Source organism: Andrographis paniculata, unplaced genomic scaffold (assembly GCF_009805555.1).
Source record: "Andrographis paniculata isolate CXL003 unplaced genomic scaffold, ASM980555v1 Contig56END, whole genome shotgun sequence".
NCBI lineage: Eukaryota > Viridiplantae > Streptophyta > Magnoliopsida > Lamiales > Acanthaceae > Andrographis > Andrographis paniculata.
Genome location: NW_026137591.1, coordinates 459,133 through 475,917, shown reverse-complemented (window position 1 = coordinate 475,917; position 16,785 = coordinate 459,133). Strand labels below are relative to the sequence as shown.

The 16,785-nt window shown below is 31.5% G+C and overlaps 2 protein-coding genes across 6 annotated transcripts; both read right to left on the bottom strand.

Moving 5' to 3' along the window:
• Window positions 1–458: 458 nt before the first annotated feature.
• Window positions 459–9,706, bottom strand: LOC127256765 (protein SEMI-ROLLED LEAF 2-like). Its single transcript, XM_051282946.1, has 20 exons — window positions 9,376–9,706; window positions 8,813–9,126; window positions 7,939–8,013; window positions 7,544–7,659; window positions 6,992–7,103; window positions 6,752–6,880; window positions 6,133–6,180; window positions 5,803–5,951; window positions 5,531–5,718; window positions 5,099–5,391; window positions 4,868–5,017; window positions 3,800–4,186; window positions 3,554–3,700; window positions 2,969–3,044; window positions 2,731–2,858; window positions 2,451–2,651; window positions 2,251–2,370; window positions 2,045–2,164; window positions 1,011–1,208; window positions 459–929 (listed from the first exon to the last, which is right to left on the bottom strand). The coding sequence occupies exons 2-20, from the start codon at window positions 8,957–8,959 to the stop codon at window positions 768–770; spliced, it is 2,946 nt and encodes a 981-aa protein (XP_051138903.1). The 5' UTR covers window positions 8,960–9,126; window positions 9,376–9,706; the 3' UTR covers window positions 459–767.
• Window positions 9,707–11,027: 1,321 nt separating this feature from the next.
• LOC127256763 (zinc finger AN1 and C2H2 domain-containing stress-associated protein 13-like) lies at window positions 11,028–15,242 on the bottom strand. Of its 5 annotated transcripts, none has more exons than XM_051282943.1 (3): window positions 14,915–15,242; window positions 13,936–14,830; window positions 11,028–11,956 (listed from the first exon to the last, which is right to left on the bottom strand). In XM_051282943.1, exons 2-3 carry the CDS (start codon window positions 14,032–14,034, stop codon window positions 11,189–11,191), a joined length of 867 nt encoding a protein of 288 aa, XP_051138900.1. In that variant the 5' UTR covers window positions 14,035–14,830; window positions 14,915–15,242; the 3' UTR covers window positions 11,028–11,188. The 5 variants fall into 5 exon arrangements, with proteins under 5 accessions (XP_051138900.1, XP_051138899.1, XP_051138898.1 ...); XM_051282942.1 differs by having other exon boundaries at window positions 13,936–14,820; XM_051282941.1 differs by having other exon boundaries at window positions 14,958–15,242.
• Between the last annotated feature and the right edge of the window lie 1,543 nt (window positions 15,243–16,785).

Genomic DNA, 16,785 nt, shown 5'->3' with positions numbered 1-16,785 from the left:
TTAATAATTAGTATTATAATGAGTTGTAGTGAAAAAGACGAAAATGTCCATAATATAAAAGTAATGGCATTTGTGTAATATAGTGTAAGTTAAAAAGGTATTTATTATGTTAGGTAAATAGTACAATTATTAAATTAAAAAAATGGCAATCTTGTTTTATAACGGACAAAAATAAAAGATGGAGTAAGAGGGAGTATTAAATTATTAGCATTTTATAAGTATATAAAACATTTACAATTATATATATTATATTACCTTCGTCCAACAAGATTTTATTTATTCGATATTTGAATATTAATTATTATATATAAATATAATATAAATTATAAGGAAAAAAACAAAAATATTTGTTATTAGTATGTTATAATACTATTATAATAATATTTGTTCAAAAAATTATATAAATATAAAGATATTTTTAACGTTAAATATAATAAGACGGTAACCACATAATGCTATAAATGAATAGTTTGTTATTATTATGAAAAATACGTTACACCCATCACTCCAAAAATACGTTAGTACAAACAAATCCCTCAGTGCAACAAAATCCAGACTCCCATTGACATCCTTCGTCTCTTTCAGCCAACAACAAGAACAGATCACATAGATCAACCAACGTAGTTTCAACACAAATAAATGAATGATACAACACAACACAACACAACACAATACAAATCAATAGAATGGATTCATATTATTTCAACACTTACCCATCAAATCCCCGAAAAATCAATCGTCGCTGCCGTCGTACCCGATTCCCTCGATCAACACCCGGCTGCTTTCAAGAAGTTGTCGTAAGGACTAGACGCAGGCAGCCTGAACAAGTCGTGTTGCTGCTGGATTTGGACAGCGCACGGCGTCGCGCTCATGGGTCTCGTTGCAATGTCAAGCATGCGGTTGTCGTCGTCGAATAATGGATTTCCCGCCTAGCATTCGTCGACGATGTTGTCGTAAGAAATTCGCGCAAAAAGTGTTGGGTATGGATTGTTGGAAGTTTGAAGAAGTACCTTTTGTGGCGAGGCGTCGTAGTCGGGCGACTCGAATGGTTCGCCGTCGAAGGTCGAGACGTGATTCCCTTGCAAATACGACATTCTTTGTTGCTTTCCCTTTAGGAGCGCCTCGCAATGGCTAGCGGTTTCTTTGTACGTCGCATCCGGAGCGTTGCACACCGACACGGCGCGCACGTGATGCGCCGTCTCCAAAACCTACGGCGCGTACATATATTCGATTGAGAAATGTGAATCGACAAAGCGACTAAAATATGTAGGCAATACTTCCCCCGCCAGTTAAATGTGTGTAAACACTAAAATACCCTTGAACCGAAAACTTTATCTAATGCATTTATATTATATTAATATAATTTATTTATTATCTTTGATTGCTGATTTTATCATAATATATTTACACATAATACAATATATATTGAATTATAATATAACATATATTGTATTATAAATATGCTGAGATATATAGGTTACGGTGATTTGCATAAATTCAGCTAACTTGACAAGATCAACAGTTAATCCATACTCATTGTCTTATTAGTGTATGTTGTTTATGTATGTTGTTTCTCTTAAATCATGTTTTGTGTAAAACTATGTGTTGTCTAAGTATTGCATTAGAAATATATTATTCCTCCGTTCCAAATTAGTCTCGTATTTTTATTTTTGTCCATCCTACATAATTTGTCCTATTTTTTTGAAATATAATTATACATTTATTGGATTTTAAAATCTACTGTATAATTTATTTTTTTTAATTTTAATTTTAATTTATAATTATTTTTATTAAATTATAATTATTTTTACTGATATATTTCTTAATTATTTACTAATAGCACAATACCTTAAATTTTGTGCCTAAGCTAAATAGGACAACGGAGGGAGTAATATAATTCATTTGTTGTCTGGTTCTATGTCGTATATTGTTTGTTCCTATATTATGTTCACTGCTTTAAAATTTATAATTCAACACAGTAATAACAAAAAATATTATTAGCAGACGGAGAGAGCATGCTTTATTGGTTGTTAGAATAACTTACGGATTGAAGAAGTTGGTCGACGCTCAAAAGATTGGGACATTCGAAGCTCGGCTGCGAATAGTATTCGCCGCCGTCGATCAAATCTTGAACACAGTCGTCGTCTATTATTAGCATCGGCACCTTCACCACATTTCGACAACATGTGAGATCACAACCAACAAAAACATCATAAAATCGACTACATCATAAATAAATAGCCTGCCTACATTTTCCACAGATTTCTTCCCTTGAGAACTAATTTGATGTGCTTCATTCATATTGATTGAAGATAAGTCATCAGGAACAAATTCCGTAAGTAACTGTTCCCGAATCTTAGACACTTCAGGCTGCATCAAATAGACAAGAAATGAACAGACAAAAATATCGGACAACGACTAAAATGTAAACTATGGAATGGAAACCTTACTTGGGGTAAGTCTTCGAAACTATTTATAATAACAGAAGTAAGAGATTCCGTGTTCTGTTCCTCGTTGAATTGTATTTCTGAAAGACATCTTCGAGCCAACTTGTCGTCTTCTTGAGATCCATAAGGGATTCGATTATGTCCCAATCCGTTTTCAGTCGATTTTAGCTTTATATCATTCACCAAACTTAAATATGGATCGATCTGTGCATGCATAAGAGAAGGATCATTAATTCAAGACATGGAATAACAATGGAGAAGATGACGTACGATGGATTATTACCACATTCTTGGAGACTGTAGCTTTCGCTCGAGGGATAACAGGAAGAATGTTGTAAGCTTTTGCCGAAAAGATAATCATGGAAGTCGACATTACAAAGAGGGACCTGCGGCGAGATGGTGGTATAGTTCCTGAAATAAGGAGAAAATAAAAAAGCATTGATGTAAATGCATTGTAACAACAAATGTTATGCAAATTCAAGATTCAGACATTGAAGGATGCTGTCGTAACAGGAGGTTACCTCCGCCGGCGACAGAGACATTCCTCAATGAAAAGGCGAGCTGGAAGCTTCGGATAAGAGCATCAATGTAGGAGTTCTGTGATAGGAGATGAGATTTTTGAGAGTTCGAAGGAAGTATCTCAAGGCTATTATATTTTCTAATGAATTCTTTAACATTTCTGTAAGAGAAAGGGAAATATCTCTATTTCTCTTATTTGTATGATTTGAGTTAGAGAATTTAAACTTGACATATGGCTCTTATACTTGTTAAATTATATAAATGACTGTCTTATTTAAAAGTTTAAGCTGTAAGGGATATGCATTATTTTCTTCTTTTTTTTTGTTACATCTTTTATAGATCGATTTATTCATATTGCTGTATTCTTTATTATATTTTTTCTTAGCTGAATTTTTTATTTTACCAAATAAAATAATAGATTTTATTCCGTAATGATTTTTTTTTTTTCTACGATTCTATTCTTTACTGATATTTCTCTTTTACTGTAGTTTAAAAGCACTCTAGTAGCTATAAAAGAAGAGAAATAACATGGGAATTAAGATAATTTTGAAGAAATAATGTCTGCAAAGTTGAAAGCCGGAAACTACCTTGGCTCGAGAAAACAGCAAAACCAAGCAATACGTATGAGCTATAGCTTCATAATTTTCCGGCATGTTTGTTGGAGAAAGGGATTCTGCCCAAATACATGACAGCAGGAGGGATATTTGGTGGCTACTCATCCGAAGAACGATATCCTGAGGTAGCATATAAAACAAGAAAACTACCATATTTAGCAGAAACTAAAATATACAAAGCAAGAGATTGAAAAAACCATGGCAGGATTATCTTTGTACCTCATCTGTACTTGGCTTGTTCGACGAATCAGTATCAGATGGTGGAGAGCTTCTGAAGCTATGAACTCGGCTGTAAGATGATCTGATTCTGTTCAACACTCCATTTGTATTGTTGTCATTGCTCAATTCGTGTAGATTTTCTAAAGAATTATTCCTTTGTTTTCTGAGCTTCTCGAACAGAGCAGCTGATGAAGAAAATGCAGAAACGGCTCGTGACAGTGATCTTGGCAAGTTCTTCTTTTCATTGGAAATTTTCGAATCTGTACAAGGGGATACTGAAGATGGCACAAGCACAACTGAGAAGATTTGATGGGCTATAATTCGTGTCTCGTGATCAGGATGGAGCATTGCCGGAAGTAATTGATGAAATAAGGCCTCCGGGAAAGCCTGGTGATACAAAGGGCAGCAATTATCACTATATATGCATACACATATATGAGTAGGAGCAGTTAGAGTGTTGATCGAGTCAGCACATATAATCACGATAGACAACTTATTTTTTACAGCATATAATGTAATTCTACATATATATTATATAATCCCGCATAGCACAATAAGTGTTTACTTTGCATGAATATAATAGATAATATTACCCTAATCACATTTAAGATTCATTACTATAATCCCTAATTAAGTAAAGACCTAAATAATAGTGGCATAATTAGACATTATTAATCTTTCTCTTTTACCTCTTTTAGATAGTATTAATGTTAAAAAACTATTTTGTCTTTTGTTAACTTAGTATTAATTTTATCATATAATTAAGGATATTTTAGGCGAAATTAATAATCTTATACCATAATCAATTAAAGTAAACATTGAATTGTTTTATATATGATTACATAATCCATTAGAATAATATATGTATTATAATCCTATCCGACAAAGTAAACGCACTCTAAAGCATATAAAACTGTACAACACATATTTCTATATGACACCGCTATATGTTGTGCGAAGCATGTGTTGTCTGTCGTGATTATATGTGTTGATCGGGTCGAATATCCTAATCGCCGCTATATACAAATTCTATACAAAAGGCAGCATTTATTAGTTTATGGATCATACCTTTTTTCGATATGACAATCTCGGCAAAGAAGCTATGATCTGAGCAGTGCGATAGACAGCGCAAACCGTTGTTCTAGCCACAACAGCAATGCTCGGAATGTTTTCTAACATAGAAGCCATGACATCGAGGATCAGGCCGGCATCTCCAACCTGTCGAAATAAATTTAGTACCTTAACAAATTTCAATAAATTCTGATGAAAAATTTATAGCAAGAACAGAGAGTGGAGAACCTTAGAGGACAGCTCAGTAAGACATTCATCGACGGCATCATGGAATTTCCTATTAGCCTTAACTAAGTCGTCTCCAAGGTTTGAGCTATCTAGTGAAAGATGAATGCTCTTACGTAGGTGCCGCATAACATCATTTAGAGCACTGACCATGGCTACTGAAGGCTCTGTCTTTGTCAGACGAGCAAGAGCGGTGACAACCTGAACAATGTCAAGTTGCATGTCAGGTTGCTTAACGACACTTTTACGATCAAGATGCTTGATTAACGTAGACAGCAAAAAGTGTGCATTCTGGCCTGCATCAATCAAGAGTAAAAAAAAAAAAAAAAAAAAACACGATTTCATCCATCGGCTAGTTGCAATAATCCTGAAAACAATTTCATCCATGGAACCACGAGAAATTCAATTGCAAGAAGAAAAAGCATGGAATCTGACCTGTATCATCCATCAAAAGCTGCATATCTCTAAGAACAGGTAAGGCAATCCCATTCCAGAGATTTTCAGTATCGAAGTATCGGAAGAGTGATTCCAACACACGGCGCATTGTTGTAGCTTCTTTCCCGAGCTTCGCCATGTTATGAAGGCAAACTCTGGACCAGAAGCACGGGTTCTCCAACTCTTGTCTGCATAAAAAGCAATGATCAATTTTATTCGTACAGCTGCAAGAGAACAGAAGATGAAGAGAGAAAGGCGCGAAGATATTATACGCTGACACATTGAGCTGTCCTTTATCATTAACAATCTCTTTCCATGGAGGAACGTTTATCATGTTTTCTGGTGGAGTTTTTTGAACTTTTTCGTTGGATCCAAGGTCCTCCTTCAAACCCCCATAATTTTCCAAGACTACTGAAACTATCTGAGGGATCAGGACAATAAGATGACATGTAAAATGAGATGTACAAAATACCGAGCTAAACAATACTTAAATATACATCACATGCCAACTTATGTTCCTTTTTTAACTGAAGGTGCATTATGAACAACAAAAAAAATAACGGGAGAGAAACTTTGCAAGGTTTAAAAAGGTATATACTTACATTATCAAATTCAACAGGAATGTGAGAGTTTTCACCCATAAACCAAATCTGCACATAAAATAAATCAGATTATCCATAAACGTCCACATGAAAATGTATAGCTGCAAGAGAGCATCATGAATATAAATATTGATTTACAACCATCGATCCCTGAGCTTTGAACAAAGTTCAGTCGGGATAGATTTTGACACAATCTGAAAAGACATCATATTGACAATTAATGTAACTCAAGCTCATCGGAAAGCATTGGAAACAAAACCATGTCCGATAGTATTTGGAAGGAAATGAAATTCGTCACTTTTCACAGTTTTTAAGGACACACAAAAAACAGAGGAAGAGAACACTTGATCATGTCGAATCCCCAAGGGCTTTTGTAAATGTTAGAGTAAGCGTGTCATTCACGGAACAAGTTGAAAATGACATAAAGAATGAATTAGAGTGAAATTAGGTCCTGCTTTGACTAAGGAAGCTAAAGAATCTAAATCGAAAACAAGAATGTGAAATTTCAAGAATTTTTATTTCTTTTGTGATTATACTTCAAAGAATAACTTGGAGTAATATATATCCTTTCTCAGATCCAATAAATCAAAGATGGAAACTTTGAAGGCGAGCACCGTACCAAAGCAGATATGCCCTGCAGCCCAGCTGCCCTTATTTGTTTTGGTCTCTGATCATCTCCCACTTCTTGAGCCATTTGACAGAGTTTTGGAATAAATGCTTCCAGGTTAAACATGTATGTTGCATCTTTCTAGAAGGCATCAAAGAGTTGAATCAGTAAAGAAAATGGCAAGTACTTAATTAGAACTTCATAGAGCTCTACAACTTACAGAAATGGAGAACTGTAAGGAAAAACACCTACCTGATTATTTACAAAGTCAAAGAGTGATAAGCATCCGATAATTAACATTTCGTCCTGTGTTTGATCCAGTAAAGTTTCCAAGATAGTCATCACACTGTTGGCAAACAATGGCCTGACACAAAAAGAACACAGGTGAATTATTTACAAACACTTCCTTACTATAATCAACTTGTCAGTTGTCACCACGACTTGCAGAAACTTAGACATGAAAAGATTCGGTTATCAAATTATGACAAATAGACTCTTTACGTGACTCATGCTCTATCACAGTAAAGAATTTTAGTTACGTAAACATTGGTTCCTTCATACTTCTTTAACTAAGCTACAAACTCAAGATGAAAGGACGAATAATTCTTAAGTGGATGCAGCACAACACACATTCGACATTGTAAGCTTCCAATAAATGTATTTTTCCAAATATGACGGACAAAGTGTGATAAATTATTTGACTAAAAAAATTGGAAATATAAACTACCCAATGCATCAAAGATCCCTAACATTATCAAAAGAAATATCATAAACATAAGCGCAAGCAATAGGAGTGGGACATACATTTGGTCCTTGCAAGACGAGCACAATTTCCTGTAAATACACATAACAACTTTAACACACCGAATATTTTCATTCCTTAGTTCTTTATAGCATCTTTGCTCGAGGGAGGTGGTGATCTGTAATTCGAAACCATACAAAAGAGTAAGCAAGTTTGTTAGTGTCAGAATCAACAGGAGTAACAAAATTAAGGCTAATATTGATATTGACATATATATAATTTAGAATATACATGAACAAATATTGAAAACTAATGCCCATATATTAAAGACATCAAAATACAAAATAAAACCGGAAAACATGCTTCATTATGATGTAAAATAACATTTCGAGCTTTTTGAAGTGTAGAAGAAGCACAAAGGTAAATTGTGTTTTACCAAATTTGACATAATAACTACCTTTGGAATTCGCAAGGGATTTTTTGCAGCATATTCACATAGTTTTCCAATCTTCCTATCATTTGGCTCTTCTTCCTGTAGAATAAAAAAGGGAATCGAAAAGATCCTGAGTTCAGTAAGTCTGAGAAAATGTGGCATATAAATTATACTAAAGTCACTTATTGATCACACTACAAAATGTGAGAAATGCATTCATTAATGCTAAGATAGAAAATCTCACAGGACAGATCACCCACATTTGCAAAAAGGTTAGGATATCAATTTCGATTATGGAAATTAAAATACTGAGTTTATGTTACTGTTAACAAACAGATTTTGACACACTGAGAAATGATGCCGTACAGACATGCAATCAAATCAAGCTCTATTACCGGAAGAATAATCGGAAAAGTGGCCAACTATGAGGACATCCTTAAAAAAAGGTTATCAAAAGTTTGACGACTGCTCGATACCATTCCGTTTAAATACCTTCAAGACATCTTCAATAGACCATAAAAATTTAAATCACCTGCTTATTTTTCAGCATTCGATATAATTTAGTTTTGAATTCAGAAGATTAACTTTGGATTCACAAAATGAAGATCGAACTTCCTGATACCATTTCATTTAAATTCCACTAAGACATCTTCAATCGACAACAATAATTCAAACAATTTGTGACAGCCCATTTATTTTTAGCATTTGATGTAATTTAGTTTCGAATTCAGAAGGTTAAATTTGGATTCACAAAATCAAGTTCGAATCGAATTTCACTATCTGCTTGTTAATTTTCAGGAGCTAACAGTTACCAATTCAAATCCTCAAATCCCTAAGTATGATTTTCATTCCAATTCAACAATGTACCATCCATATCAGAATGAGTATGAACCCTAACCTGAGACTTGGGGAATATATCTGCTATGAGCTTCTTGTACCTCTTGACAGGCTGTCGGGACCTCGGCCGCATCGACGGGCAAAAGAAACAGAGGTTGTCGCATGCCGGCAAGATCTGCCGCGAAATCACGCCGGAAACAGCACTCATTTTCGATTTCACGAAAATCCGACAAATTTGTAGGCAAATCCAGCCTGCGTCGGAATTCAAGAGCTTCCTTTCCCTTCGTTCTCTTAAATATCGACGACAATCGAAGGGAAAGGAAAGCTGGTGAAATCAATCAGGCACTCCTCAAATGCCAATCAACAAACACCAGCCTACAAAAACAAACATCAAATCAAATCTACGAAAATGCGATCGATCGTCCAAATCGTTGGAGAAATTCAAAATCCCGATCGTGAATTCAGAGAATTCAAATTCAATGCCTCTCAAACGCAAATACAGACAATCCATATCCAAAATTTCCACGATTTTCTCTATAACATCGAAACTTTTACCAAAAAAAAAAAAAAGGTAGGGGATCCGAATCGGAATCAGAATCAGAATCGAAATTGGAATTGATTTACCTTGAGAGCAACGCCGGTGAAGCGCAGACCAGAAGCCTGGCCGGCAATTGCAAGTGACGAAGGATTCCTTGTTCCTTCCCAGAAATGGGGATTGGGAAACGCCTTAATTGAGCGAGGCCCTCGCGTTTCTCTCTCCACACTTGCTTTGTCCACGCGGAAGCATCAATCAAAAAATTGACTATTTTTTATACGCTGTCGTCATCGTCGTCGTCCAATCGAATAAATTCGATTCGAGAAAAAATTGGAAAAGGGAAGAAGGAAAATCGATCGGACTGGCAATGGCAATGATTGTGGACAGCTACTGCTGCTCGAATTTCAAATTGGGATTGAAATTTGGAGGCGGGTGGGTAATGGGTTCTTCTGCAATTTGATTGCACGGATGGATGGATCCGCCCGCCATCTGCATTAACGGCTCGATTCCAGTTTTCAACGTTGAAAATTTAATGCTATAAATTTATTATTATTATTATTTTAAATTTGATATTCCAGGTAAAATTATACTTTTGTGGTCCCAATTCAAAACCTTCCTTTAAATTTTGTACTATTATGTTTGCATCACATATCTATTTTTTAGTTTTGTCTTACATAATTAGTTATTTTTTTAATTATAATTATATATTTTAATCATATTTTAAATTTTTTAATTTATAATTTTTTAATTTTGATTAAATTATTTAGCTATTCCGATTTTAATTTACAATTATTTTTATTATAACATTATTTTTCTAATACACTTCTTAATTTTTTAATAATTATATTTTATCTAACAATATGAAATGATTTTAATATATTTTATTTTAGGTATAAATAATAGTATATTTTTAAATATATTAAACTTAAAAATATTTTGATATTAAAATATAATTATTTTTACAAAATAAATATTTTTAAGCGAAAACTACAATAATAGTAAAACAACGGAATGAATATTATTGTTTCACAGAAATATGCTCATTTTACTATTTTATTCATACAATGTTTAATAAAAAAATTAATAATATTTTGTTATCCAAATTTATTCTATTTTTTTGTCATTTAAATATAATATAACAGGTTCTATCTTCATTTTTAACATAAACTCATATGTTTTTATAAAATTATTTAATTTTCATTTTTATACTATATTAAAAATTAATTTTATATTTAAATACAATTATTTCAATTCAAAAATTTTAATATTCAAATTTTAACTCAAAATCTAACCTCTCAAACAATCACACTGATATTTGGCATGACTACCGCTGCAGCAACTTTAATTTGGAGTAAAGAATAATTGGTCTGTCTGTTTTGTGTTTTTAAATTGAATGTTTTTCTTTTTTTTCTTTTTTTTTTTTTTTTTAATGTTATCTACAAAAACAAACATGTTAACAATATTATACTCCCTCCGTCTAACTAGAAATGATATATATTTCTATTTTGGGATGTGCAATTACAAAGTAAACATTTCATTAAATACTTCACTTTTTTCTACAAATACCCTTACTTTATATCACATCGTTACTTTTACACCAAAAAACAAAAGCAAAAATAGTATTACGCCACTTTTAATTACCTACTATAATTAAAATACTGTAAAAAATAATTGTATACTTTGTGCGTGGACCGAGAGAATATATATATATTACACTATTAATAAAAAAATGTGGTAACAAATTTTTGATAAAAACACACACCCAACACATACATTCAATTCAAGTTAGAGAATTGAGCATCGTAACAAAACTATTACAAAGAAACACCTAAAAAAATCTCTCATGATCGAAACCAATCTATACATAAAGAGAGAGATCTATACAAGAAGATTCACTTGAAATTATTTTGTCGACACACCTCGATGTTCTTTATCTAAATGTGCGACCAAAGAATTAGGATCGCGAAACCCTTTACTACATTTAGGGCAAACGTTGATGGTCATGTTCATCACCTCATTCTTGTGATGAATTTTCTCGACATGATCCACTAGATCTCCGACTTTGCCAAATCTCAAATTACAATGAGGGCATATTTCGATTCGATCATTTCCATTCTCGCTATTGTTTTGAGATAACGTTCCGTTCGTGCGCAAAACTTGATTAAACTCACTGCTAAGCTTATTCACGCCGGCTTCTGCCGTGGCGCGAAAAGTTGAAGCGATTTTGGTGAAGGCTAACGACCAATTTGATGATGGTGAAGAAGAAGTCGCGATTTCTTGTTTAATGGTATCCTCTTTCCCGGTTCGATTTAGAAAATTCAAGAATTGAAATGTGGGCTCGGGTTTTTTAGGTCCTGGACAATTGTGGTCAGGACCAAACCTGTGTTTAAGACAGTGGTCGATGTTGCAGTCTCGACACTTGATCGTGTTAGAGAATGTTAGTGTCTCCCGGCATCTTGGGACAGGACATTTCCTTTTCTTGGTCGCGATCTCGTAGTTGGACGGGTCGCAGTCGATGTTGACATGCGATTCCCATGTGATGTTCGGGTCTTCTTGCGGGATTAGGTGAACACCTTTTGCGCATAGCGGGCAAATGACGACAGTGTGGTCGTTTTTGTTGGCTTTCGGACATTGGTGGCGGCTGTAGCTCCGGTGGTCGAGACAAAATACCTACGAAGGTTGTTGTTAGACTTTTAGACAACAAGCAACGACCTATTTTTTAAGGTCTAGTTTTGATTTTATACTATTAATCACTTTTTTTTTTTTTTTTTTCATGTTTAAAAAATATTTTTTTAAAAATAAATAAATAATATTTTTTACTATTCGACCTCTACGAATTTCTATAAAAATATACTAATTGTACACACATTTGACCGAGCACGAATTGTAAAACAAATGAGTAAAAATAGAAAAAAAAAATTTCGTAAAAATAAAGTAATATTTTTTACTAAAAATAAAAACAACAATAAATTTATATGACAACAAAAAAAAATTAAAAAGTTAAAACAAATTATAAAATATAAATCGATATTCAAACATTTTAGTGTTGCTAAAACTCTCTTAAATCTTCCAAGATTTGTAATGCTTGTGTGGATTATATAGGAGTATTATAATTTTTCTCAATCCAAATTCCCAAAAAATTGGTTACAATTCGGATTGGGGCTATTGAGCGTGCTGATTATCTAATTATCTCAAATCAACACATTATAATAATATACTCCCTTCTTCCCATAAGTATCTATTTTTTTATTATCCATTTCTTTTTTTTAGTAACTGTACTATCTACCTAACATTACAAATACCCTTACAACTTACAATATATTACACAAATACCATTACTTTTCTATCACACATACTAATAAGTTTATTTTAGTCATTTCTACTTTATTCATACAATCTCTCAATATAATACTAATATTTCTAAAACTACGTGCAAAAAAGCAAATGGATATTTACTTCCGGGACGGAAAGAGTACAATATAAATAGCATGTGTTGTATTGACTATTGTCATACTCCATCCGTCTTATATCTATATATTCATTTGTTTTTTTTCCACGAAATTTTAAAAATATTAGTATTATATTGAGATAAAGTAAAAATAAAATTAAAAAAACTAAATTAACTCTATTAGTAATTAGTATTGTATGATATAAAGGTAATGACATTTATGTAATATATCGTAAATTGGAATGATATTTGTAACGTTAGGTGGATAGTACAATTACTGAAAAAAAAAAATTGATACTTTGATATGGGACAAACCAAAATAAAAAAAATAGATAGATTGTCAAATTACTTATATTTGAGATGCTCTTAGCTTTATTCTGAATATATTAGGATGTGTTTGTTTGGAGAATTTGTACAAATTTTAACTATTCATCTATTTTTTCCTCCCAAAAACATCAAATCAAACACCTATTTTTTTTTTATATTATACTATAAATCAATTTTATATTTAAGACATTACATCAATACTTATTTATATCGAATCATACAACTATTTCAATTCAAATCACAACTCAAAATCCAAACGCCCAAACAAACACACCATTAGTAAATACTAACATTAGTCCAATAAAAAAGCATATCTTAAAATACTTCCAAATTTTCAAACAATTCTCAATATCCAATTAAATTAAAAATAAATATAAAAATAAAAAATTCCAAAATACAAGCACAACAACACAATACAAACAAACAAACACCTCATCCAAAACCTCACCAAATCAATTCAAATTCTATATATCTTAATCGTCTTCAATGTTGGAATACATACAAAGAGACATGTAGTAATTTTAACATAATCATGAACACAGTGAATGCACAAATTATGCAATCAAATCAAATTATTGAAAATCCAAATCAATCCGATCATTAGAACACAAATCAATCAAACCACAAAAATGCACAACCAATTACATATAATCGAAAACAACAATCACAATCCCAAACAAATCGCAAAACTAAATCACACAATCAGTTATATAATCGAAGACAGCAATCACAATCCAAAACACATCAGAAAAATTGAAAAAAACTAAATTAAATCATATCTAAGAACAATCCAAAACACATCAGAAAAATTGAAAAAACTAAATTAAATTAAATCTAAGAACAATCCAATTAACCTACCTACCTACGTACCTACCTGTTGGCAGCAATCGCAGGTGAAAGGCAAGAAATCGAGCTGGCGACAATCATCAACGCTGCAGTGCTTACCGAGATCCGGAAACGCCGGAGTCCCCATTGCTGCTGTACGCACTTATCCCCGAAACAGACGACTCGATCTCGGGGAGAAAATTCGGGACTCGGACGGATTCAGGAACAGCAAACCACCACCGATTTGGTAGCAATAAATCAAATAATGTATATGAAGATTGAAAGGCGTCGGCAGAAAAAATCGGAGGAAATTTTGCGTTTGAAGGAGAGAAGAGCGGAGAATCGGAAGTTTAATTGAAATTTACCTTGTGTGTGTGTGTTTTCTTTCTCTTGACAATTATTTTTTTTAAAAGAATTATTTTAAATTTATTTATTTTTAAATATTTGTACTATAGGTTTTCAAACTAATATATGTAAAAGCCATATATTACACACAGCGTTAATAAAGGCATGCGTTTGTTGTAGGTTCTCACATTGTTTAAAATATAATTATATATTTTAATTATATTTTAAAATTTATAATTTATATAATTTTTTATTTTAACTAAATTATTTAATTATTTTAATTTTAATTTATAATTATTTTTATTATATTATAATTAATTCTACTTAATATATATTTCTTAATTATTGCAATTAAAACTCGTAGCTAAAGTAGACAAAAACTAACAAATAACAACCGCAGAACAACGAACGAACTTCACAAGCACCTTCAAGAATGGAACAATTTCAACTATGGCGAAGAACACGAAAACTCACAACATCAAACTTCATGCATCATTCACAAATCCAACAAACAAAACCAGAGAAGAAGCATCGTACCGTTTCCAAACTCGATCCACAATCCGACGAAGAATAAACAAATCGCGAAACTCTGAAACACGCTAGAATGAATCCACAATCAATAATTCCAAAAATTCAATCGACAAAAATTCCCAATCAGAAACCCTAATTTTCCGAAAAAGTACCAAATCGCAAAATTAAACGACGCGAATCAGTTCTCCGACCTACCGGATTCCGCGATTCGGCGGCGGCGGACGGCTAATCGGAATCCCCGAAGTGATCCAATAATCTTTGCCCAAATTGCAGTTTCCCACAATCGAAGGAGAATAACAAGCCTGACAAATAAACACTCGGTCCAGCCGAAGGACAAAAATGAACTGAGGGATGTTTGTTTGGCAGTTCTTTTTGTGCAATTTATGCATAAAAAGGGCGCTGGTTTCCGCCATGGCCGATTTATTTGTCAAGCTTGAAATTCTCCTTTCGATATAATGCGAAAATGCATAATGATAGATTGAACTTTTCTATCCTTTGTATAAAATAATAAGATAAAAGTGATAATCGAAATAAAATATTTTTTTATTTATTTAATAATACATATATATTAGGATAAGTATGATACTAGTTTATATATTATATAAAAGTGCATTTTCAAAGAATGATTGAACTTTTCATCATTTGTATAAAATAATAAGATAAAAATGATAATCGAAATAAAATATTTTTTATTTATTTAATATTGTATATATAATTTTTTGATAAGTATAATAATAATTTATATATTATATAAAAGAGATCGGTGGTGTTCATACTTTGTCCATTAATTTTTTTACATAAAAGATATAAGGTTGTGTGGACTGTTAGCACTATACTTTTTAATTTGTCACATCACAAATTTATATTGTTTGTTAGCTATATTTGAAATTTAAAATTGATTTGAATTTTTATTTAAATAATATTTTAATGTGATATATTATGAGAAAAATAATATTTAAGTAAATTAATATTATATAAATATATTATATAATAAAGTAGTGTAATATTTATTTTTCTTTAATATGAAAATAAAAGTAATATAAAAAAATAAAAATAAAAATATTTTATCGAGAGTTACTTTTATTTTAAAAAGAAAAAAGAGACAAATTTTGACCTGAACAAATTGAAATAATAAAATTAGAAGTTTACTATTGGAATTGAGTACTCTTTTATTAAAAATGGTGAGGAGTAACTAATAGTGATTTTGAATTAAAATTACAGTCAAACAAATCTAATACCCCATTTGTCCAAATTCAATGTATATATATTTTTTTAATATATTAAAAAATAATAATAATTTATTGATTAGTGTAAATATATAAAATAGTTTTAATACGTTTTATGTACAAAAGAAATAAATATTGTTTTACAAATATTAATATTATTTTGTTATTTATAAATAATTCTTTTTATTATAATAGAAAATATATATTTTTGAGTTAGACAAATGAAAATAGCAAATGAATAAATTAAATTGGACCAAAAAGAGTGTAGTCTATTTATACAAAATGTCTTGAATGAATATTAATTGAGTTATTTATATTTATAAATATTATTTAATTAAATTTGAATAAATACTAAATTAAATATTAATTTTTTATTTTTTATTTAAAAAATCACAGTTCATACTTATTTACATTATATTAAATAATTATTTTAATTAAATATCAAATTATCCTAAAACTCACGAGCAAACACACCAAACAAATCACGCCAGACAAGCATATTTTTACTACTTTTTAGTTATATTAGAATTTTATTTGATTGTGATCAATTTTAAATTTTTATTTAAATAATACTTTAATTTGTTATTTTATAATAATAATTTATTTTTTTTTAAACCGTAATATTTTCATTGCCAATTCTATATAGTTGTGCTTTTTAGCCTCAAAGAGGCTTCATTTTGATAATTATTTCTATTTTGTTAAATGTTGTGTTTTTTCTTAGGGTATGTTCTTTTGAGGAGTTTGGGGAAGTTTGGGTTTGGATTTGATTTTTATTTGAATTTTGAGATTAATTTGAA

What these genes read in the sequence shown, in the direction of transcription:
- LOC127256765 (XM_051282946.1), bottom strand. Translation starts at nt 8,959, where the DNA reads ATGAGTGCTGTTTCCGGCGTGATTTCGCGGCAGATCTTGCCGGCATGC. An exon ending in TTACTGAGCTGTCCTCTAAG is followed by an intron (nt 5,018 to 5,098) that starts GTTCTCCACTCT and finishes TTATTTCGACAG; the next exon opens with GTTGGAGATGCCGGCCTGAT. An exon ending in ACGACGCCTCGCCACAAAAG is followed by an intron (nt 930 to 1,010) that starts GTACTTCTTCAA and finishes GACGAATGCTAG; the next exon opens with GCGGGAAATCCATTATTCGA.
- LOC127256763 (XM_051282943.1), bottom strand. Translation starts at nt 14,034, where the DNA reads ATGGGGACTCCGGCGTTTCCGGATCTCGGTAAGCACTGCAGCGTTGAT. An exon ending in CCTGCGATTGCTGCCAACAG is followed by an intron (nt 11,957 to 13,935) that starts GTAGGTACGTAG and finishes CAACCTTCGTAG; the next exon opens with GTATTTTGTCTCGACCACCG.